Source organism: Eriocheir sinensis, chromosome 21 (assembly GCF_024679095.1).
Source record: "Eriocheir sinensis breed Jianghai 21 chromosome 21, ASM2467909v1, whole genome shotgun sequence".
Taxonomy (NCBI): domain Eukaryota; kingdom Metazoa; phylum Arthropoda; class Malacostraca; order Decapoda; family Varunidae; genus Eriocheir; species Eriocheir sinensis.
The window spans coordinates 18,432,402-18,450,586 of NC_066529.1; the positions used below are offsets into that span (position 1 = coordinate 18,432,402).

The following is an 18,185-nucleotide window of genomic DNA, read 5'->3' on the forward strand; positions in this document are numbered from 1 at the left end:
GAGGAGGCGCTGCGGGTGGGGTGGGGGGAGGGGGGGGCGGAGAGGGGAAAAGGAAAGAGGAATAACGTTTTGTAGACATCAACGCCAAAACTCGGGCAACGCTACATCTCAGTCACCACCACATTATATCACTTTATTTAGAAACGCTGGTTATTGTGGGCGCGATAAGGCCGTGATGTATGCATGGCCGACGCGAGAAGGACTTATCTTTCCGGTAAATATCACTGCCTTGCCCAACACTGTCTAGGGTGGGTATGTAAACGCTGGGCCCTGAAGGAAGAATGTGTGCTATAGTTTGTTTCATTTCATCTGTCCACCAACAAAGCGGGAATTTTCATAGATGTGGCACCTGCGCATTTCTAGTTAGTGAATACGTGAAAATCAACTGTTGTGATAGACATTCAAGCTTATTTTTTAATAATATATTAGAATGTATATTTATACAAAAACTAACTCAGTCGTTTGCATCGATAATTTAACATACAAGCACACGAAAAGACAAGCCTGTATAAAATACTCACATCATGATCGAACGATCTATGTTTTTTTTCAAATTCATTGATTGATAGCTTATTTCAGGTATATTAAAAGACATCTGACTCTGCAAGTATAAATAAAGGGTATCTTAATAATTTACTGCATGTAAATAACGATTAATAATCGAAATAACATGAAATAGTAAATAATAACTGTTGAATGTGATGCTAGGATATATTTTGAATATTAGGCTTCCCATGCTGTTTACATGCAACACATCAAGATTCCTTATGTATAGACACTTGCAGAGTCGGATGTCACTTTATGTACCTGAATGAGATGAAATATGGGTAACTGAAAGGCTATGAATCGTTCGAGTATGATCAGAATATTCTGTTTGACATATAAGCTGTTCTTTGGTGTGCTTGTATGGTAGATTATCGATGCAAATCGGCATGTTTGCGGTTTACATATATAAGAGGGTTTGAGGATTATTTGTATACACAAACGTTCAAATATATCACTGAAAATATAAAGTTGATCTTCACGCAATCACGAACTAACAATGCGCAGGTGCCACATCGACGTTCGCGAGTGGACAGACGGAATGAAACAGACTATAGTAACAAATCAACCGCACCTCGAGGTCTTAGCACTACTTCTCACCCATCACTGATGTCTTCGCGGAAAGATTCATTCGCTATCCTGCCGCGGCGCAGAACTCTTCACTTTTTTCCTGCATAAATATTTAATAAGCGTGGCCTCGGCCCAAGTATTCTCCGTCAGCTGAGAACTGATGCAACGCCACAGTTTACCAAGAATTATGAGCCATTAACCTTTTCTTCCACATTTAGAAAATAAATAGATAAATTAACGGAGATCAACATCAATTAAAGAGACAGAAAAGGTTGCAAATTTATTTCTGCAACGACCTCCTTCCTTCTACCCTCCGCAGCGCCCCGACTCTCCAGTAGGCCTGCCTCGAGGGTCACCAGGGCGGGAGGCAACGCTTGGTCTTTCCCAGCCTTGTGCCGGCTGATCTCGAGGCATTGCGCCAGGGAAACACGACTCACTCCTTTACTTTCATCTGTTTGTTGTCACTGCTGCCACTTGCTTACCCTCACCTCCTTGTCCTTACGCTGCTTCACGCTTACCCTCACCTCTTTATCATCACTGTATCCACGTGTTAGCCCTCACCTCTCCGTCTATCACCACTGCCGACTCCCACATACTCTCAACTCTTTGTCTGCCGTTTTTAGCTGTACCTCAGTCAAGCGTCACTGCTGCCTCGCATACACACTCAATAAACTCCCGCTACACCCCCAGAGCGTCAGGTTAAAGGACACATATCGGCTGCCTAGAGTGAGTTAGTGTTCCTTCCTTTCACGCCCAGGCAGTCTAATGGCTCTGTAGCATGTAGTACCTTAAAAGATCCGTAGAGCAGCTGACATACACCCACGCACGCACCAGGAACATAACAACCATGAGGAGAACGAGAAGCTGTAAGCAAATATTAGTAGATGGCTATTTTCTCTTGTGTTGTGACCTCGCCGAAGCGTTTGGTGGACCCTGTGGCGCTACCACCCGTCACCCACACCTTGATCGGCGCCAACGAGCTGAAAAACATCCGGCCAGGTAGTGTGCACAAGCCCGTCGCAGAAAGAAAGGGAGAAAAACATTAACCGCAACACGATCAGGCGTCACTCGGCCCGCCCGTCACATGTCGCGCCGAGTTACTTCCTCCTGGACCTGGACCTCCGCGGCCTCGCCCGACACGACCCGCCCAAGGAAGTGAAGGGTTGAGGGCGATGCTGTTAAGGACGAGACTAGCGCTGTGTGTGTGTGTGTGTGTGTGTGTGTGTGTGTGTGTGTGTGTGTGTGTGTGTGTGTGTGTGTGTGTTTGTTTCAAGACCAACCAAACAAGTTCCCTACAAAACTTGGCTCGAGTAAGCAGCGCCCAGAAGATCGCCTTCCACCTCATCATTTATCGCCTCGATAGAATCATGTGACAGTCGAAAATTCTAATATTTTAAGCTGTGTTTTCATAGCTAAAATCACGTGCAGTATTTCACGCATAGTAGATCATAATGAGCTTCAGATCGCTTTTGTGTACTGCATTTCTTTCTGGAGGCTGAGCATTTTTGACGGCCACACCGGAACCCCAGTGATGACTCCGCGGGCCCTAAGCTCTCGCCCCTCGCCCCGCCTTACTTCGTGGCACTCTACGGACGCGAGGCACCAAACTTGCTAAACCTCAGGAGCAGCCCGAGTCTTAAAAAAGATGTGACGTATACCTACGTTTGTTTCACTGAATATGTTTATGTATTTTTTTATTAATAATGATAAACGCCTCGTAAAACACGTGTCCTTAACCCGCAAAGTTTTTTTTTTTTTTTTTCATTAGCAAGGCCTCTCTGTTGGCACGAGGACCACTGGAGAGCCATGCTTGGTCTGGGTATGACCCGTGTCGCCCAAAAGGACGACTCAGGTCAAAGGGCGCCACTGAGGAGAGCACTGCATCGGTGGCCCAGGGAAAGGGCGGGGGTGTTATGGCGGGACACACTTCCTGGGCTTTCGAACACATCTAGGTCGCAGGAACTGAGCGAGGAAGCTGGATGACCCTGCGGGGCTGACCAGCACCAAGGTGGACCACCACGCCGCCCCCTCGACGCCTGCTGCCGGGGCCCCTCGGCGCTGTAGGAGGGGCGGCGTGAGTCGCGTGGTGCCTGGTGGTCATCAGTGTGAGGGAGGCGGCGTCATGAGAGAAAAATGGAATGCATGATTCCTTGAATAAATACAAACAAACAAACGTTTTTGGCGTCTTAGCCAAACAAACTTACACTCATCGACCTTGCCTGGGCGATAGGAAGACAAGCGGCGAGGTGTTCGCCGATTTTGACCTTGTTATACCAGGCCGATTTTAATGGCACTTTCATCGACGCCAGTACTGGATCCTGCCTTATTGACGCTGTGACGCAACGCCTCGACGGTGACGTGCTGGTGAGGGTCATCCCTCGCCGTGGTCTCGTGCAGGAGGATGCTGACGGTCAGGTCAAGCGGGCAGGTGTTGAAAACTTTCTCCCTGACCATCCTCGTGCGGTGGTGCCAAGCCTCAGCCTTCAGTGCAGCATTGCAGACCTCTCCCTTCTCCCCCTCCCTTGGGGTGCGGGTGAAGGGGAGGTAAACAACATGTAAGATACTGCAGCGTACTCACCATGTTTTAGGGGGATGGGTGCTGTGGAAACTGTGTTAGATATATTTTTATTTTATTTTAAGAATTCTCCTGACAGACCAGACTTTACAGGGGATTCTTTCACCACATTGTTGATAGAAAGACACGCCAAAAGATGGCATGGCCTGGCGCTTTTCCAAGTCCCCTTGGCCCTGAATCAGTGATGAATATGAAGCTTTTGCCTTTAAGACGAAGCATGATGCTTATAGTGTCAGCAAAATACCCCTTGACTTTCCCAGGTAGCATAGTTCGTAGACTGGTGGCCACGAAATCATTGTTGGGCGTGCTAACCACTGCATCACGGAGACGTTCTGCCGCTCCCGTGTACAATTGAATCACAACTATAATTCAGCCTCCTGTCACCCAAGATCAGTATGAAGTATGCAGACAGGGTTGACAGGTGAAAGTGACTTAAAAGTTACATAAACAAAGTAAAAACGGTTAATCACTTTATTTGCATTATATACATGTAAGGTTACTAGGAGCGGGCAACATACATGGAAGACACAACAAACCATTAATACTCATGAAAACCACATCCAAATTTCATCTTTCTCATGAAGTTTATCAATGAAAATCCTTTATAGTGTGTGTGTGTGTGTGTGTGTGTGTTTTTACGTCATGGCCTATTGCGCCGGTAGGCTTCTTCCCGGTGGATCCTGATGGTCGGTCCAAAGCTTCTTCCCGGTGGGTCCTGATGGTCGGCCCAGCCCGTTCTGGCGCAGGCGAGTATTTATAGTGGCGCCATCTTGCATTGGCTCATGCTGCCCTCCCGGAGCTCATCTTTAATCCTAGAATCTAGAGTCCGGGATGATAGGCGGTCTTCTGGACAGCATGTGGGTAGTTTTAAGCCACTCGGCGGCGGCTGAAAAATCCCAGCTTGGTGGCACCGGTCGGGGATTGAACTCGCGTCGTCCCGAACGCGGGGCCGTCACGCTATCCATTCAGCCACCAGGCTTGTGTGTGTGTGTGTGTGTGTGTGTGTGTGTGTGTGTGTGTGCGCGCACAAGCATGTGCGTTCGTGCGTGCACTGGCGCATGTGTGCTTTCGTCATGTGGTTGTGTGTGTGCGTGCGTGCGTGCGTGCACGCGGTAATAGTGCTGACCTGGACCCTACCAAGGGACAGCCACACCTGGGGGGCGCCGCGCCGGGGGTCGAGGGAAACAACGCGAGGAGCAGCGGCAGTACAAGTGGAGAGACAAACAGACAACGTGTGTAGTCCATGTTTACAGCCGGCCAGAGCCTGAATATCCGAGGCCTCATTAACCCCATAGCAGTGGTTCGCGGTGGAAAGTGGGGCATAGGTTCAAGGGTATAAGACGAAGGCTTGTTTGTATAATTATCAATTACAGCCATTAGGGGACTGTTTGCGTGTTCTTACTTATCTGCCTTTTCACAGATCATGCTCATGATTTTCTGTTTTTTTTTCACACTTTATCATTCCATTCATCAAACTTATGTATAATATCGACACACAATTCAGTATAACATTCTACCCATCAACTGTTTTGTCTGGAAACTGATGTGTGTGTGTGTGTGTGTGTGTGTGTGTGTGTGTGTGTGTGTGTGTGTGTGTGTGTGTGTGTGTGTGTGTGTGTGTGTGTTCTTGCATGCGCCCCTTCTCTGCACACGTAGGAGTCCTATAACGTATGAACCTTGTGCTCCTCAGGATACGCTTCTTGGACGTGGTGTTGGACGAGGAGCGGCAGGAGCATGAGGTGGTGCCCACACAAGCCAGCATCCGCCGTCGCATCCTGTGGGCCCGGAACAACGCAGCCGCCCTCGTCTTCACCGCCCTCTTCGTCGGAGTGAACGCCGCTGTCTTCCTGACGCGGGCGTACCAGTATCGCCACACTAATATCCTTGAGATGGGCGCCAGAGCATGTGGTGAGTCGGTGTTATCTTTCCCCGTGTCCTGCATGTTATTATATCTTCTTGTCTACGGAGCTCTGATCTTTTAGGTCTATTGCTCTTCTGCTTTAGAGGCTCGTGTTATCGACCACTGCAGTTTGTCTTAGCATGGAAACATTTTCATACTGACGCTTGATGGTGGGTTTATGCTTCACCTGGCTACTCCACTTGTCAGTCGCACTTGAGGTTGGGACTGATGGATTACATCTTTCACGTGTCAACGGCAGGGATGATGCTGAGCCTCCCACAGAACTTGATTGGAGAACTTCAGGGCCTTCACTCTAGCGTGCACTGCTACCGCGCCGTCGCCGCTCATTTATAAAAAAAAGTGATACTGACGTTATGGCTCTTGGTCTTATGCGTCTTGTTAGTAATATTATTGTTTTCTTTATTCAATTTTCTTCACGTTACTATCATTATTATTATCATTTATTATTGTTATTATCATTATATTATTATTATTATTATTATTATTATTATTATTATTATTATTATTATTATTATTACTCTAAACAACGGCACGCAGCCAACGGTCGGCTCGGGGCGCCGCTGGTCACTTAGGCAGCGTTGAGCAAGGCACGTCCAGCGGCGGCGACCTTCAAGGTTGAAGTAGTTGTCGCGTCGTGACGGTCTCCTCACCCACCACCGCCTTGCGTCACCAACGCACACTCGCCTAGTAACGCTGAGCTTACATAATATCTTGGCTTGATATTTCTCATCGACGGTAATATCTCGTGAAAATGATAAAACAGACTCACGCGCGGCAGAATGCGGGTCGTGAGTGAGAGTTTTCTGAGGCGCAGATCACCGTGCCTTCCACTGCCTCGCCCCCGCGACCACCGCCGCCGTCGTGCACGGCGGCTAATCACGCGAACTCCAACTACTGTATTTTTTTTATTTTTTTTACAGCACGAGAAAAGCGCGCGAGGAAGAGGACACGTGAGCCAAATAACTATACCAATGTCCAGCGCAAGTGTGCACGTGTAAGTAGGATGAACTTATTTTTTAATTCTTCTGTTTCAGGCCAGTGTCTCAATCTGGACTGCGCACTGCTCCTTTTACTGATCCTGCGGAGGACAGTGACGCGCCTGCGCAGCTCCGCCTTAGGTCACCTGCTGCCCTGCGATCAGCACGTTCACTTCCACAAGATGGCCGGATGGACTGTCTTCCTCCTTTCCATCCTCCACACATTGTTCCACATCGCTAACTTTGGTAAATAGTGTTGTCATGTTTCACAGCAGTATCATATGACGGTTGAGGGGTGGGCACGCAGGCCGGGATGCCTATAGACTCGTAGCGGCCGGGCGTCGCCTCGCGCGCCCCGCCGGACCAGACAGACGGATGACCGCACTCATGCTACTTTGTCCTACCTAACACGATGTTTTCTTTTATTCAGCAAGTGGCATTGTTGCATTTTAAATCAGTCACATACTAACACTGAATTTATTTAACATGATATTGCATAAGAAGGGCGTTTTCATTAACCCAGTAACCTAACCCAAGAATGTCACCAATACATTATGAACTACCTGCTTGTTAATACATTTACTCGTACCAGCATTCTTAACCCGGGGTGCTGCTATGACACTCTTGATTAGTTCATCTTACTTTAGCAAATGCAATAGCCAGACTCATTCGCAGAAGTTGCATTTCATAACCTGAGTTGCCCCGACGGCATACAGGGCGCCCCGAAATTGCCTTGCCGTCCTGGGCCTCGAAGGCAGGGGCCGGAAAGGGACAAGATCTACTTCAAGCCTCGAGCCTCATTGCATATCTTAAAGACTTTCCTTGTAACTCTTGGAAGCTGAGGATGGATTCACCAACTTGATTGAAAACTTAAATGATACATTGTAATGCACGTCCTATTACAATATACATTTATAAACTAGCAAAATCATCTACAGAAAAAAATCCAAGTGATTAGTAGCTTTTTATCAAGAATCGAAGGGTAGGGACGTGTTTTTGTGTAGCTCTGTGTAAATAATCACAGTCGAGTTCATGTCACCCTCCAGTCGCGCCTGGCAACATTGTTTCATGTCTTGTGAGGTGAGTTGGCCTCCTCACCTCCATCCCTACGCCACACTACATTATCTTGCTAGTAATGCGATCTTGATGAGCCAAAACAGTAGGTGTGGGAGCCCAGCAACATTCTCTTACTTGCAAAAAAAATGTCTATGTATTTAAAGAAAAAAACATGAATGTCATCATTGTAGAGAAGGGCGGACATTGGCACCGGACACGCCATGACGGCGCAGAGTAATTCCATCGGCCAAGGGTGTGGGAACGTGTGTGCATGCATGTGCGCGTGTGTGTGTGTGTGTGTGTGTGTGTGTGTCGAGATCACTGTTGCCCACACACGAGAACATGAATGAGCCTCAAAAACCGGCTGCCTTTCTTGCCTTGGGGCCAGTGTCAGAGGCTGATCCTGCTGTTAGGGTATTAGAATGTGATGCACTTTAGAAGCTTTGAAAAAACATAAACGGAGAGCATGCTTGCACCAATTATCACGCTACGGTGACCACTTGTCTTATCTTGAAACAGCTGTCAGCGGAGTAGAGCCACGCGGCCTCGACCGTACAATGTTATTCACAAAAAGTTTGCGGTGTTTTATGATTTTGTTCTTTGATATTTCATCCCCGACACACACACCCCTGCACGCCCACTGCGACCCTTGCCTGGCCTTCCCACCGGTTGACCGGCTGGCGCACAGGTCGTAAAACGCACAAGACCCGCACAAGACCAAGCGGTGTGTGTGTGTGTGTGTGTGTGTGTGTGTGTGTGTGTGTGTGTGTGTGTGTGTGTGTGTGTGTGTAATTCACCTCTTGGTCTGCTGAGGGTCTGTCTCGAGACAGCCAGCCGTTCTTCTACGGAAGAGCACAGAGCTCATAGTACCGATCTTTGGGTAGGACTGAGACCACTCACACTATGTGTGTGTGTGTGTGTGTGTGTGTGTGTGTGTATGTGTGTGTGTGCATGCGTGCGTGCGTGCGTTCGTGCCTGTGTGTGTGTGTGTGTGTGTGTGTGTGTGTGTGTGAGAGAGAGAGAGAGAGAGAGAGAGAGAGAGAGAGAGAGAGAGAGAGAGAGAGAGAGAGAGAGAGAGAGAGAGAGAGAGAGAGAGAGAGAGAGAGAGAGAGAGAGAGAGAGAGAGAGAGAGAGAGAGAGATTCGCCTTCTCGATCATTGTTCACCTAATCTTCACTTGCCATGCAGCTGCTCCCGAGTTTTTTTCCAAAGCCTTATCTGCACCACTGGCATGAATATTTAGACGCTCCTTGTCTTCACGTTTTCTCAGCCACAGACTCGCCGGAAGGCTTAGTAGTGAGGGGCCAGATAAGTCTCATCCCAAGGTAAGTTTTCATCTCAGTATATCGACTCTTCGTAGTCATCCACTTATCCTAAAAAACTGAGCGGATGGTTTCAAAGTCCGACGTTATTATTCCTTCGCATGTAGTTATAATGATGATGGTTTGGGTGTTTGATTCTCTCTCTCTCTCTCTCTCTCTCTCTCTCTCTCTCTCTCTCTCTCTCATCCTCTCTCAGTGATTTTGGTTGACCTTAGGTTATTTTTTTTCTTAAAGACCTTAACATTACAAAGACAAGAAAAATCTCCGCACATCTTACCGCCCAACCTTTCCCTGGACAATGAATTATTCTTACACAGACTCTTGCTTTCCACTCCTGCCCTCCCGCCGGACACATGACAAACGAACGCACTGGTAATGTATGACGTGTTTACTTGATCACAGACTTATAGGAACAATATCCTTGGTACTGCTGTTTCAGATCTACTTGATGAAATTCTATTCTATACCTCAGAAATCCATAATCAAAGAATATATCTTATTTATTTCCACCACCCTATTTCCTTGAATAAATTAATGTTATATCAATGTAAATTAGTTTATATAATCAGACTACTGATGTCTGCTCACCTTAATGATGTCTTGACAAGACAAAGGAAGCATACTTACTAGCGTGGTACAGAAACGTTCACCTCGTGGCTCACTTTTATGCCAAAAAATAACTATGAATTACACAAAGGCTGGATACAGCCGTGTCATTCAGGCTTCTCTTCTAAGGGTGCCGCCTCTCCTCCCACAGTGACGCTCGGGGACGTGACGGGCATCAGTCTCTCGGCGTACATGTGGGACACGAAGCTGGGCATCGGCTGGGTGGCCGGCCTGGCCAACCCCACCGGCGTGGTGCTCATGATCATGCTCACCATCATCGTCGCCTTCAGTCACCGCATCGTCAGGAAGTCTGGCCACTTCGAGGTAAAGCGAACGTGAAATCCCTATGTTTATTAATGATTTTAAAGGCTCTGTAGTGCCAGCTTCCTTTGGTCGGCATTGCAGCCATACACGAATTTTCTGTGTTTTCTGTCGTAACAATTGTGTTCACCCTGTGTCGGCAGATCTTTTACTGGACACACCTGCTCTCGCTGCCGTTCTGGGTGCTGCTGGTGCTGCACGGACCCAACTTCTGGAAGTGGCTGCTGGTGCCGGGCTTCGCATTCCTACTGGAGACCTCCCTCAGGATATCTCAGGTGTGCACACCCCGTGGTCAGACACAAATCGTCGGAGGCACCACGTTGCCCTCACAGGTAAGGACACTCCTCGATCTTTAGTATTGTCACTTTGGCTGTCGACGATTTCCGTCACAGATTGTAACTCCAGCCTATAAAGGTTCTGTAGATCAAACTAACCCGTATAAGAATACTCAAATGGTGCTTTATGTGATGCGACGAGTTGTATAACCGACTTGTTGTTTACTGGTGCCTGAAGCAAAGTAGCCATTAACATTGCTGTAACTACCTCGACAGGTGGTGAAGCTGCTCATCAGGAGACCCAAGAACTTCGACTTCCAGCCCGGCGAGTACGTGTACCTAAACGTGCCTTCGCTGGCGCGCTACGAGTGGCACCCCTTCACCATCTCTTCCGCCCCTGAATTCGAAGGTTAGTGCCCAGGTTCTCTGCATTTTTTTAGTTAGTTTGTATATTTTAAGCTACTCCACGTCTATTACATATGCTGCATTTTCTCACTACTTCGTTAATTTACATATCACCCTTTGGTGTATGATTTCAGATTATTTCACCGTCCACATCCGCTCCGTGGGAGAGTGGACCAAGAGGGTGTACGAAATGTTCAAGCAGGAGAAGGAGGAAAAGCCAGCAGCTCTTGAGGAGAAGCAGAACTCTGGCCTCTTCAACTTGGCGTACTCCTCCGATGAGGACTTGGGAGGAAGCGTCACGCACACGGTCATCCAGGTGGAAGACCAAAACAACGGAGGCTCCGGTAAGGGCGGCCGCTACATCAATAATCTCCTGGAATTCAATCGCAAGATGAGCATATATTCCAAACCTGCTGCACTGCTCAACGTGGACATGCCTTGCCGGAAGCCTTCCGTCTCCCCGGCAACGATGGAGTTGCAGTCCAATTCTTTCTTGGCACCGTTAGAACGCAAAAAGTCCTCCAGTATGTCCAACTTAGCGAGTCTCAAAGCAGAGCTGGAGTCCTCGAGGCGGGGTGACTCAGGCCAGTCCTCCCTCACCGGCAGCACTTCAAGTCTAGACTCCATCGGCGAGAACCTCTGCTCCACGCTAGCACACAACCGCCAGCACTACCTCCACGGCCGCAACGCCGAACAGGGACAGGACGTGGCGGCCCACCAGCTACACCTACACTCGGCCGTCAAGAAAAAGGTTGAGGTAAGCAAGCAATGCATGGATGGGGTGGCGGTGTATGAGGCTGCTGCTCCACCAGCGACGTTTCAAAGTTCAATAAAGCGTGGTTACTGATCTGCCCTAAGAGGCTAAAATTTAAATAGAGAATGTTCTCAGGACCTCATAACCCTACAAATGTTTCTTGCCTGGCGCCAAGTATCAATGTAATATGAATAATCACCGAGCATGTCTTCCTTCACTGAGAGGTCAAGCGAAACAGAGACAGTGCTCTTAGAAGTCATAAATGTTAAGAAAGTAGCAACAGTAGTAGGACTAGTAGTCACAGTAGTTGTAGGAGGAGAAGGAGTGGTAGTAGTAGAAGGTGGAGGAGAGGAAATAGAGTAGTAGTAGGAGGAGGAGGAGTAATAATAGTTTTAGTAGTAGTTTTAGTAGTAGCAGTAGTAGGAGTAGTAGCAGTAGTAGGAGTCAAACAATCAGCCTCTCCAGTCAACACCGGAGACACGCATGCAGCAGGTGGTGCATCGCTTCACCGCCTCGTGCCCAACGCCTCCTCACCCCACGCCCTCTCCCTCCTGCAGGTACACGTGGACGGCCCCTACGGCACCCCCTCCACCAGGATCTTCTCCGTCACCCACGCTGTCCTCATCGGCGCAGGCATCGGAGTCACGCCCTTCGCCTCCATCCTGCAGAGTGTCATGATGAGGTGTGTGTGTGTGTGTGTGTGTGTGTGTGTGTGTGTGTGTGTGTGTGTGTGTGTTAACAGCCTTTTTCGTCCATCAAAATATCATCTACAGCTCACTATTTGGGTCCTTGATCAAAATAATATCATGAATCATTGTGCAAAAGTGAGAGTAACGAGTTAGATGGCCCCAAGACATACACAATCTCTCTCTCTCTCTCTCTCTCTCTCTCTCTCTCTCTCTCTCTCTCTCTCTCTCTCTCTCTCTCTCTCTCTCTCTCTCTCTCTCTCTCTCTCTCTCTCTCTCTCTCTCTCTCTCTCTCTCTCTCTCTCTCTCTCTCTCTCTCTCTATCTATTTATTTCCCTATCTATCTTCGTTGGTACTTCTCCTTGTATGCCCCGACTTGCGAAACACAAAATAGCCCAGTTTCAACGCTGCTTCGCTCGTAGTTTCTTCACAAGGTTTACACACTGGCATAGATCTTTCTTTTCCTTGACCCTCCGTACCTTTGTTTTTACCTACTATCACAGCCTCTTCTTGATTTTTTTTCACTTCTGGCCCTTCACACGTGTCTGACGGAGGGGTGTTGCGTTTGCAGATACCGCGCGGCCAAGGCTCCGTGCCCCTACTGCCAGGTGCCCAGCTGCCTCGCCCTGCCCACCACGCTCAGGAAACTCAGAAAGGCAAGTGGTGCTGTTACTCCTTCATGGACTCGACTTCAGGAGGTTAGGTAGGCAGGGAAGGTGCTGGTGTTGGTGTGGAGAGAAAAAGACAGCGTGTGTAGGTGGGGGGGGTGGAGGGAGCTAGAATTTCAAAGGAATGTTCTTCGGTGTTTGTCTTTCCAATGGTCACACTCCCTCTCAGCGTCCATTTTCTTTCTCCCAGCGCCCCACAGCCTCCGCCATTTTCTGACCCCTTCCCAGCCCCTCCTCCCTTGTTCCGACAGAAAGTAAAATGTTCAGCTGATCTTGACTGCGCAATCCAGGGGCCCTGCAAGTAGGACAGGGCTGCCACCGACCGACACACTTCTCCTTACGGCCTACAGGGATTCTTCTCGTTCTTATTGACACAGATCGATGCTCAGATTAAAATCCATTCCAAGGTTCTGCACCCTGACACACCACTAATTTCAAACAGATGAACACAGTCCCTCCACGACTCGGGTTAGTGATGCAGCCTGAAATTAAGGGCAGCCTCAGAAGCCTCGGAATACTGAGTAATTTCATCCAATTGTATTGCTTGCCAGAAGCACGACAAGTGACATTATCAAAAGGGAGCATGTGAGCAAACGAGTGAGTGCGTGCGTGCCTGTCGCAGGCAGCCGTGATGGCGGCGGCGCACCTCAATTCCCGGCCGCACGTTTCACACCATGTATATCTCCTGACTGGCAGTCTTTCTTGCTCATGTCTCCGTGACTCTAGGACACCGTCCCTTTACAGTCCGTATTTACGGAATCAGTTTATATTGCCGGTTTCATTGCAGGTATGGAGTGCAGAATGCATGGTGCCTGAGTCAGATGAGGCGTACATAATATGTGCTCCTTTTCATTTTGCTAGCAGTGAACCAGTTGTATTTGCCCTCTACACCTGATAAAAATGTCGCCTACACTTGAAAGAATGTCGCCAATTTTTCCTCTAATTGTATAGTTACTATTCTATTCCCCGCCAAGTGCATTGCTATATATCTACTCCTTGACTGTATCATCTCTGAGAAGGACCGAACAGAATGCCTTCTCCACTTTAGCTGCCATTCAAAGTAAGATGGTTAGTCGGCAGAAAAGACGCCATTCACTGTCCTTTGGTGCATACCATTGTCCTCCGCAACTAGCTTAGTAGTGGGGAAAAGTATGTCACTCCTTAAAACTTTACCATAGAGCACTAGGTGACCGCCACGCCCTAGGCAAAGACCAGCCTTTTATGCCGACCCCGCATAACTGCGTCTCACTCTCTCGAGCCTCAAGGAGGGGCGGCCCTCGTCTGGCTGGGCATTCTGCTGTCCGGTTCAGTGACCACGGCTCTGGCCCGGCTGGCCCTCCAGCAGAGCCACTTTAGACGGGCCCGTCATAGTACCGACGCATGTGTTGCCGGTTCGTTCATTGATATTAAAGGATGGCACATAAGCGGTAGGTTTACGTAAATGACTATCCTTCTTGTGTGTGTGAGCACGGAGCTTTTCAGCGTAAGCTTCCTCTCCTCATGGAAAAACACATGGCGGGACGTTTGTAATGTTGGAGGTTGCCGCATCCACAGAGCAAGCTATTGTCATTACAAGGGTTCTCCTCAACAGCTGCAAAAATTTGTAGCTTGGTGCAGTACATAAAGGCCGTAGAGATCTGTTTGTTTGTTTTGTGTGTGTGTGTGTGTGCAGGAGAAACTTTAACTATCTACGTATATAGAACAATTGAATAAATAGATATCCACATTATATACCACCCAACCCCGAAAGAATTATATACATGTAGAAGTAAGAAAGCTGACATTCAGCAATTTACCTTGGATGTATTTATTATGTTAACCTAAGTATGTCACCAAGCTCTCTTTAACATATTAGTAATGACCCGCCTCTTGACCAATTGCAGGTAGACTTCGTGTGGGTGAACCGCGACCTGGGCAGTTTCGAGTGGTTCCTGGAGGTGCTGGCGGCGCTGGAGGACGAGCAGCGCGTGGTGGGCGCCGCCATGGAGACCTTCCTCAACCTGCACCTTTACAAGACGGGCGTCGCCCCGCTCAGTCCCTCCCTCCCCCTCGCTTCCTCCATCAGGACCGGGAGGCCGGACTGGGAAAAGGTAACTGGAGGAAAATGTATTCAAGTCGTGTTTGGATTCTCTGAAACTTGTTTATACCAGCATATTCATGTATAGTATATCAAATCATGACATATTATGTTTATTATTCACTGTGTGAGGGTGTGAGTGTGAGTGTTAAATGATCATGTGAAAACTACATAGCTTTCAAAAATATTATTACACATAGGGTGAAGTTAAAACTCACTGGAAATTTTAAAAGGTAAGGTTCCTTGCTTTCCTCATTCCTTCAACAACCTCCTCTCCGCCCCAGGTGTTCAGCGGCATCAGGGAGTCCCGCGCGGGCAAGGTGTGCGTGTTCTACTGCGGGCCGCCGTCCCTCGTGGGGGTGCTGCGGGACAAGTGCATCAAATACAAGTTTGAGTTCAAGAGAGAAATGTTTTGAGGAGCCTCGAAGAAGGACCGCAAGATCCTATTTATTGGTGTATTATTATTATTATTATTATTATTATTATTATTATTATTATTATTATTATTATTATTATTATTATTATTATTATTATCATCATCATTTCAATCCCAAAGTATGCACCGGAAGCATGAGTGTGACCCTTTACCGCTAAAGTAAGTGTGTGTGGTGTGTGTGTGTGTGTGTGTGTGTGTGTGTGTGTGTGTGTGTGTGTGTGTGTGTGTGTGTGTGTGTGTGTGTGTGTGTGTGTGTGTGTGTGTGTGTGTGTGTATTTATTCAGCTGAATCAGAGACTTTGTATTCAACAAGTTCGCAATGCAAAATGATGAGATATAGAGTATGTATATATTTTTAATATTTCTCAATTTTTTGTATTATACATTGTGATCATTACAACATTATTTCTAATCTAGCCACGTGCTTTCATATGTATTTGACTTTCGAGAGTCGAAAACCACTTAATTAGATGTATTACGTGTATATATGAGGGTATTTTTCTTTGCTGTGTGACGGTGACTTGCTCAGCTTGCATCATAGTTTGTCTGATTTGTGTATTTCACTTTTCGTGTCTCCACATGTAGAACACTATTTTGCCATGTTTGCACTTGTACCGGAGCACCACGCTAGACAGGACACTTGCCACATTGGAATGCATTACTCTAAGTCAAAATGATGTTGTTAGATGCTGATCTATCTGAGTTGTCTTTGCTATTATATTAGCAGATTAATTTATTATGAATTACATTTTTTACTGAATGATTGTGGAGGTACTACGAGTGTTAGCCAGACTGTCTTTCCTGTAAGTATTAGTTTGGGAACATACTATGCTGTAGTCTTATTTATTTATCGTATGTCATGTTCCTTGAACTCACTGAGTGCAGAATCTCAACACAGTGTGTCTGAAAAGAACACCTCCTCATTTGTACATTAGACATTCATTTTCACATTTACTTAAAGGAGCAATGTAGGACGGAGTGCGAGGCACTGCACGTGTGGAGGGACCATGTCTGGGTTCTTGGAAGCATCCACTGTGACTGTCGACAGAATTCCGTCCATGAAACCACGGTTGTCGATTACTCCTGTGGCTGAGCTGTCAACAGCTTCGCCTCTCCCCTAAACCCGCGCTCCAGGCGGACAAGGGGGGACAGTACCTGTATTCCGACCTTGGAAACACGCCATTGTTCCTATCGCATTGCGTCGGCACCACCGTTGCCCAAAGCTGTGCCCAACCTGCACAGGCGACCAGCCTGCCACCCCTGGGAAGGAGACGACTCCCACGAGATTCTGGGATGAGAAATTATTTTTATATAAAATAAGTATTACGGGGTGGGGCAGTGCTTGCGCGGCTGCACATGGAGTGCAGCTACAGTTTGGATGAGACCGAATTTCTACTCATTGCTGCCTTATGACACGACTATTTATCTACATAAAAATATTGCCTACATCATTTTTCTATGCTGATATATTTGAACTTTGTTGCTAATTTTATTGCCTTATTTCCCTGCAAGTGTAGCGAGAATTCTAGATTAAAAGAATTATGAAATAGTCTTGTGTTTTATGCATCCATGTAATGTAATTAGGAGTAAATACAAGAAACAGGTGTTTTCAATGGGTCCTCAGACTCTAGCCCTCCTCAGGCTCCCTAGGAGAGGCAAGAAGAAATCTTTTGTGTCAACGATAAAACAAAATGCCCATATAGTGGAGGTCCTTGTGTAATTTACTCATTTTTCCTTGTTAAAATTGATCTGAAGAGGGTTTTGGGTTGAGAAGCATGCCAGTGTACAAATTTGACCCGTTTCCAGTAAATATTTTTCCAAAACCAGGAAACGTGGCGGCCATCTTGAAAAAATGTAAAAAAATCAAAAATTTGCTTCTATCCTCGGTTTTTCTCAGTTGTTTTCTTTTGGCTCCATTTATTTGGATTGTTTTACTCAACAAGAGTTTTCTTTGATGTTTTTACATAATATACCGAAAAAATAACATTATTATCTCCATACATCTAAGGCTCTATTTTGAATTTCAAAATGGCGATCATCCAGAGGCTATTTTCGTCTTGATTTTCATAGACAACAAAGTGAGTCAGACTACTCCAGTTGCTTTGATATTGTCTATATTTTCTTCTGATGATGATATAAAGAAAAAAAAATCTTACTGACTGTACGTAATCAAATCAAATTTCAATCACGGATCAGTTATACCGGTATTGCCAGAGATATCACCAAAATGGACAGGGAAATCAGAAGAAAATCAAAATATTTGCTTGTAGTTACAATTCTAAGGTGCAAGCAGAATGTTCTGAGCATGGTTAATGTTAGGTAACCATTCCATAAATCATTTTCTTCATTGGGATGCCCCATAGTGATATACACGGGAACCCCGGCAGAGGGAGAATAAAGCATAGAATGGCAACCAAACCATGCTCACAATATTCTAGTAGCACCCGATATTGCTAAATTTGAGCTTTTTTTTTTTTTTTTTTCTTTCCCGTTTTCGTCTGGACTTCGGCATTTAGGCAGCCTCCATGGCTGGCCCAGCGTGCCTTATCCTTAAAACCTAAAACCCATTCTTCTCTATCTTATATGTCAATAGAAAGCACAGTTCTCAATTTTTTTATTATAATAACAGGCTTTTAGTCACAATGCAGAACTGAGCATCCACATCATCCTTTGAAAATTTAAAATACTGATTTCTCGCCATCATTAAAGTAAAAGGATCCTTCTGGGGCACTAGAATACTAGGAAGCAAATACTTAAACAAATGGGCTTCTTATGTAATTTAACTAAATGGATTGACCTATGTAATAAAATTACATTTAATAAAATTTCATAGCTTGCCACTTTGGCGTAGCTTTGGTTTCAAAATAACTGAAACCGTTGATTAAGTGTTTTGAAGTTGCACCTGGTTGTCAGCTCAGAATATAAAATTCTAATAATAATTAACATCATAGATGCATGTTATGCAGTGTTTATGGAAATTCATCCTCATCCTCAA

At 46.5% G+C, this 18,185-nt stretch overlaps 1 protein-coding gene across 4 annotated transcripts in view; it reads left to right on the plus strand.

Moving 5' to 3' along the window:
* LOC127001787 (NADPH oxidase 5-like) overlaps nucleotides 1-16,739 on the plus strand; it is a 62,736-nt gene extending 45,997 nt beyond the window's left edge. For all 4 annotated transcript variants that reach the window (XM_050866951.1, XM_050866953.1, XM_050866954.1 and 1 more), the window contains exons 3-12: nucleotides 5,379-5,596; nucleotides 6,644-6,832; nucleotides 9,721-9,893; nucleotides 10,034-10,222; nucleotides 10,442-10,574; nucleotides 10,705-11,327; nucleotides 11,882-12,006; nucleotides 12,582-12,670; nucleotides 14,566-14,768; nucleotides 15,040-16,739. In XM_050866951.1, coding sequence (XP_050722908.1) covers nucleotides 5,379-5,596; nucleotides 6,644-6,832; nucleotides 9,721-9,893; nucleotides 10,034-10,222; nucleotides 10,442-10,574; nucleotides 10,705-11,327; nucleotides 11,882-12,006; nucleotides 12,582-12,670; nucleotides 14,566-14,768; nucleotides 15,040-15,171 — 2,074 coding nt within the window. In that variant the 3' untranslated portion in view covers nucleotides 15,172-16,739. The remainder of the gene's footprint in view (nucleotides 1-5,378; nucleotides 5,597-6,643; nucleotides 6,833-9,720; nucleotides 9,894-10,033; nucleotides 10,223-10,441; nucleotides 10,575-10,704; nucleotides 11,328-11,881; nucleotides 12,007-12,581; nucleotides 12,671-14,565; nucleotides 14,769-15,039) is intronic.
* The last annotated feature ends 1,446 nt before the right edge of the window (nucleotides 16,740-18,185 follow it).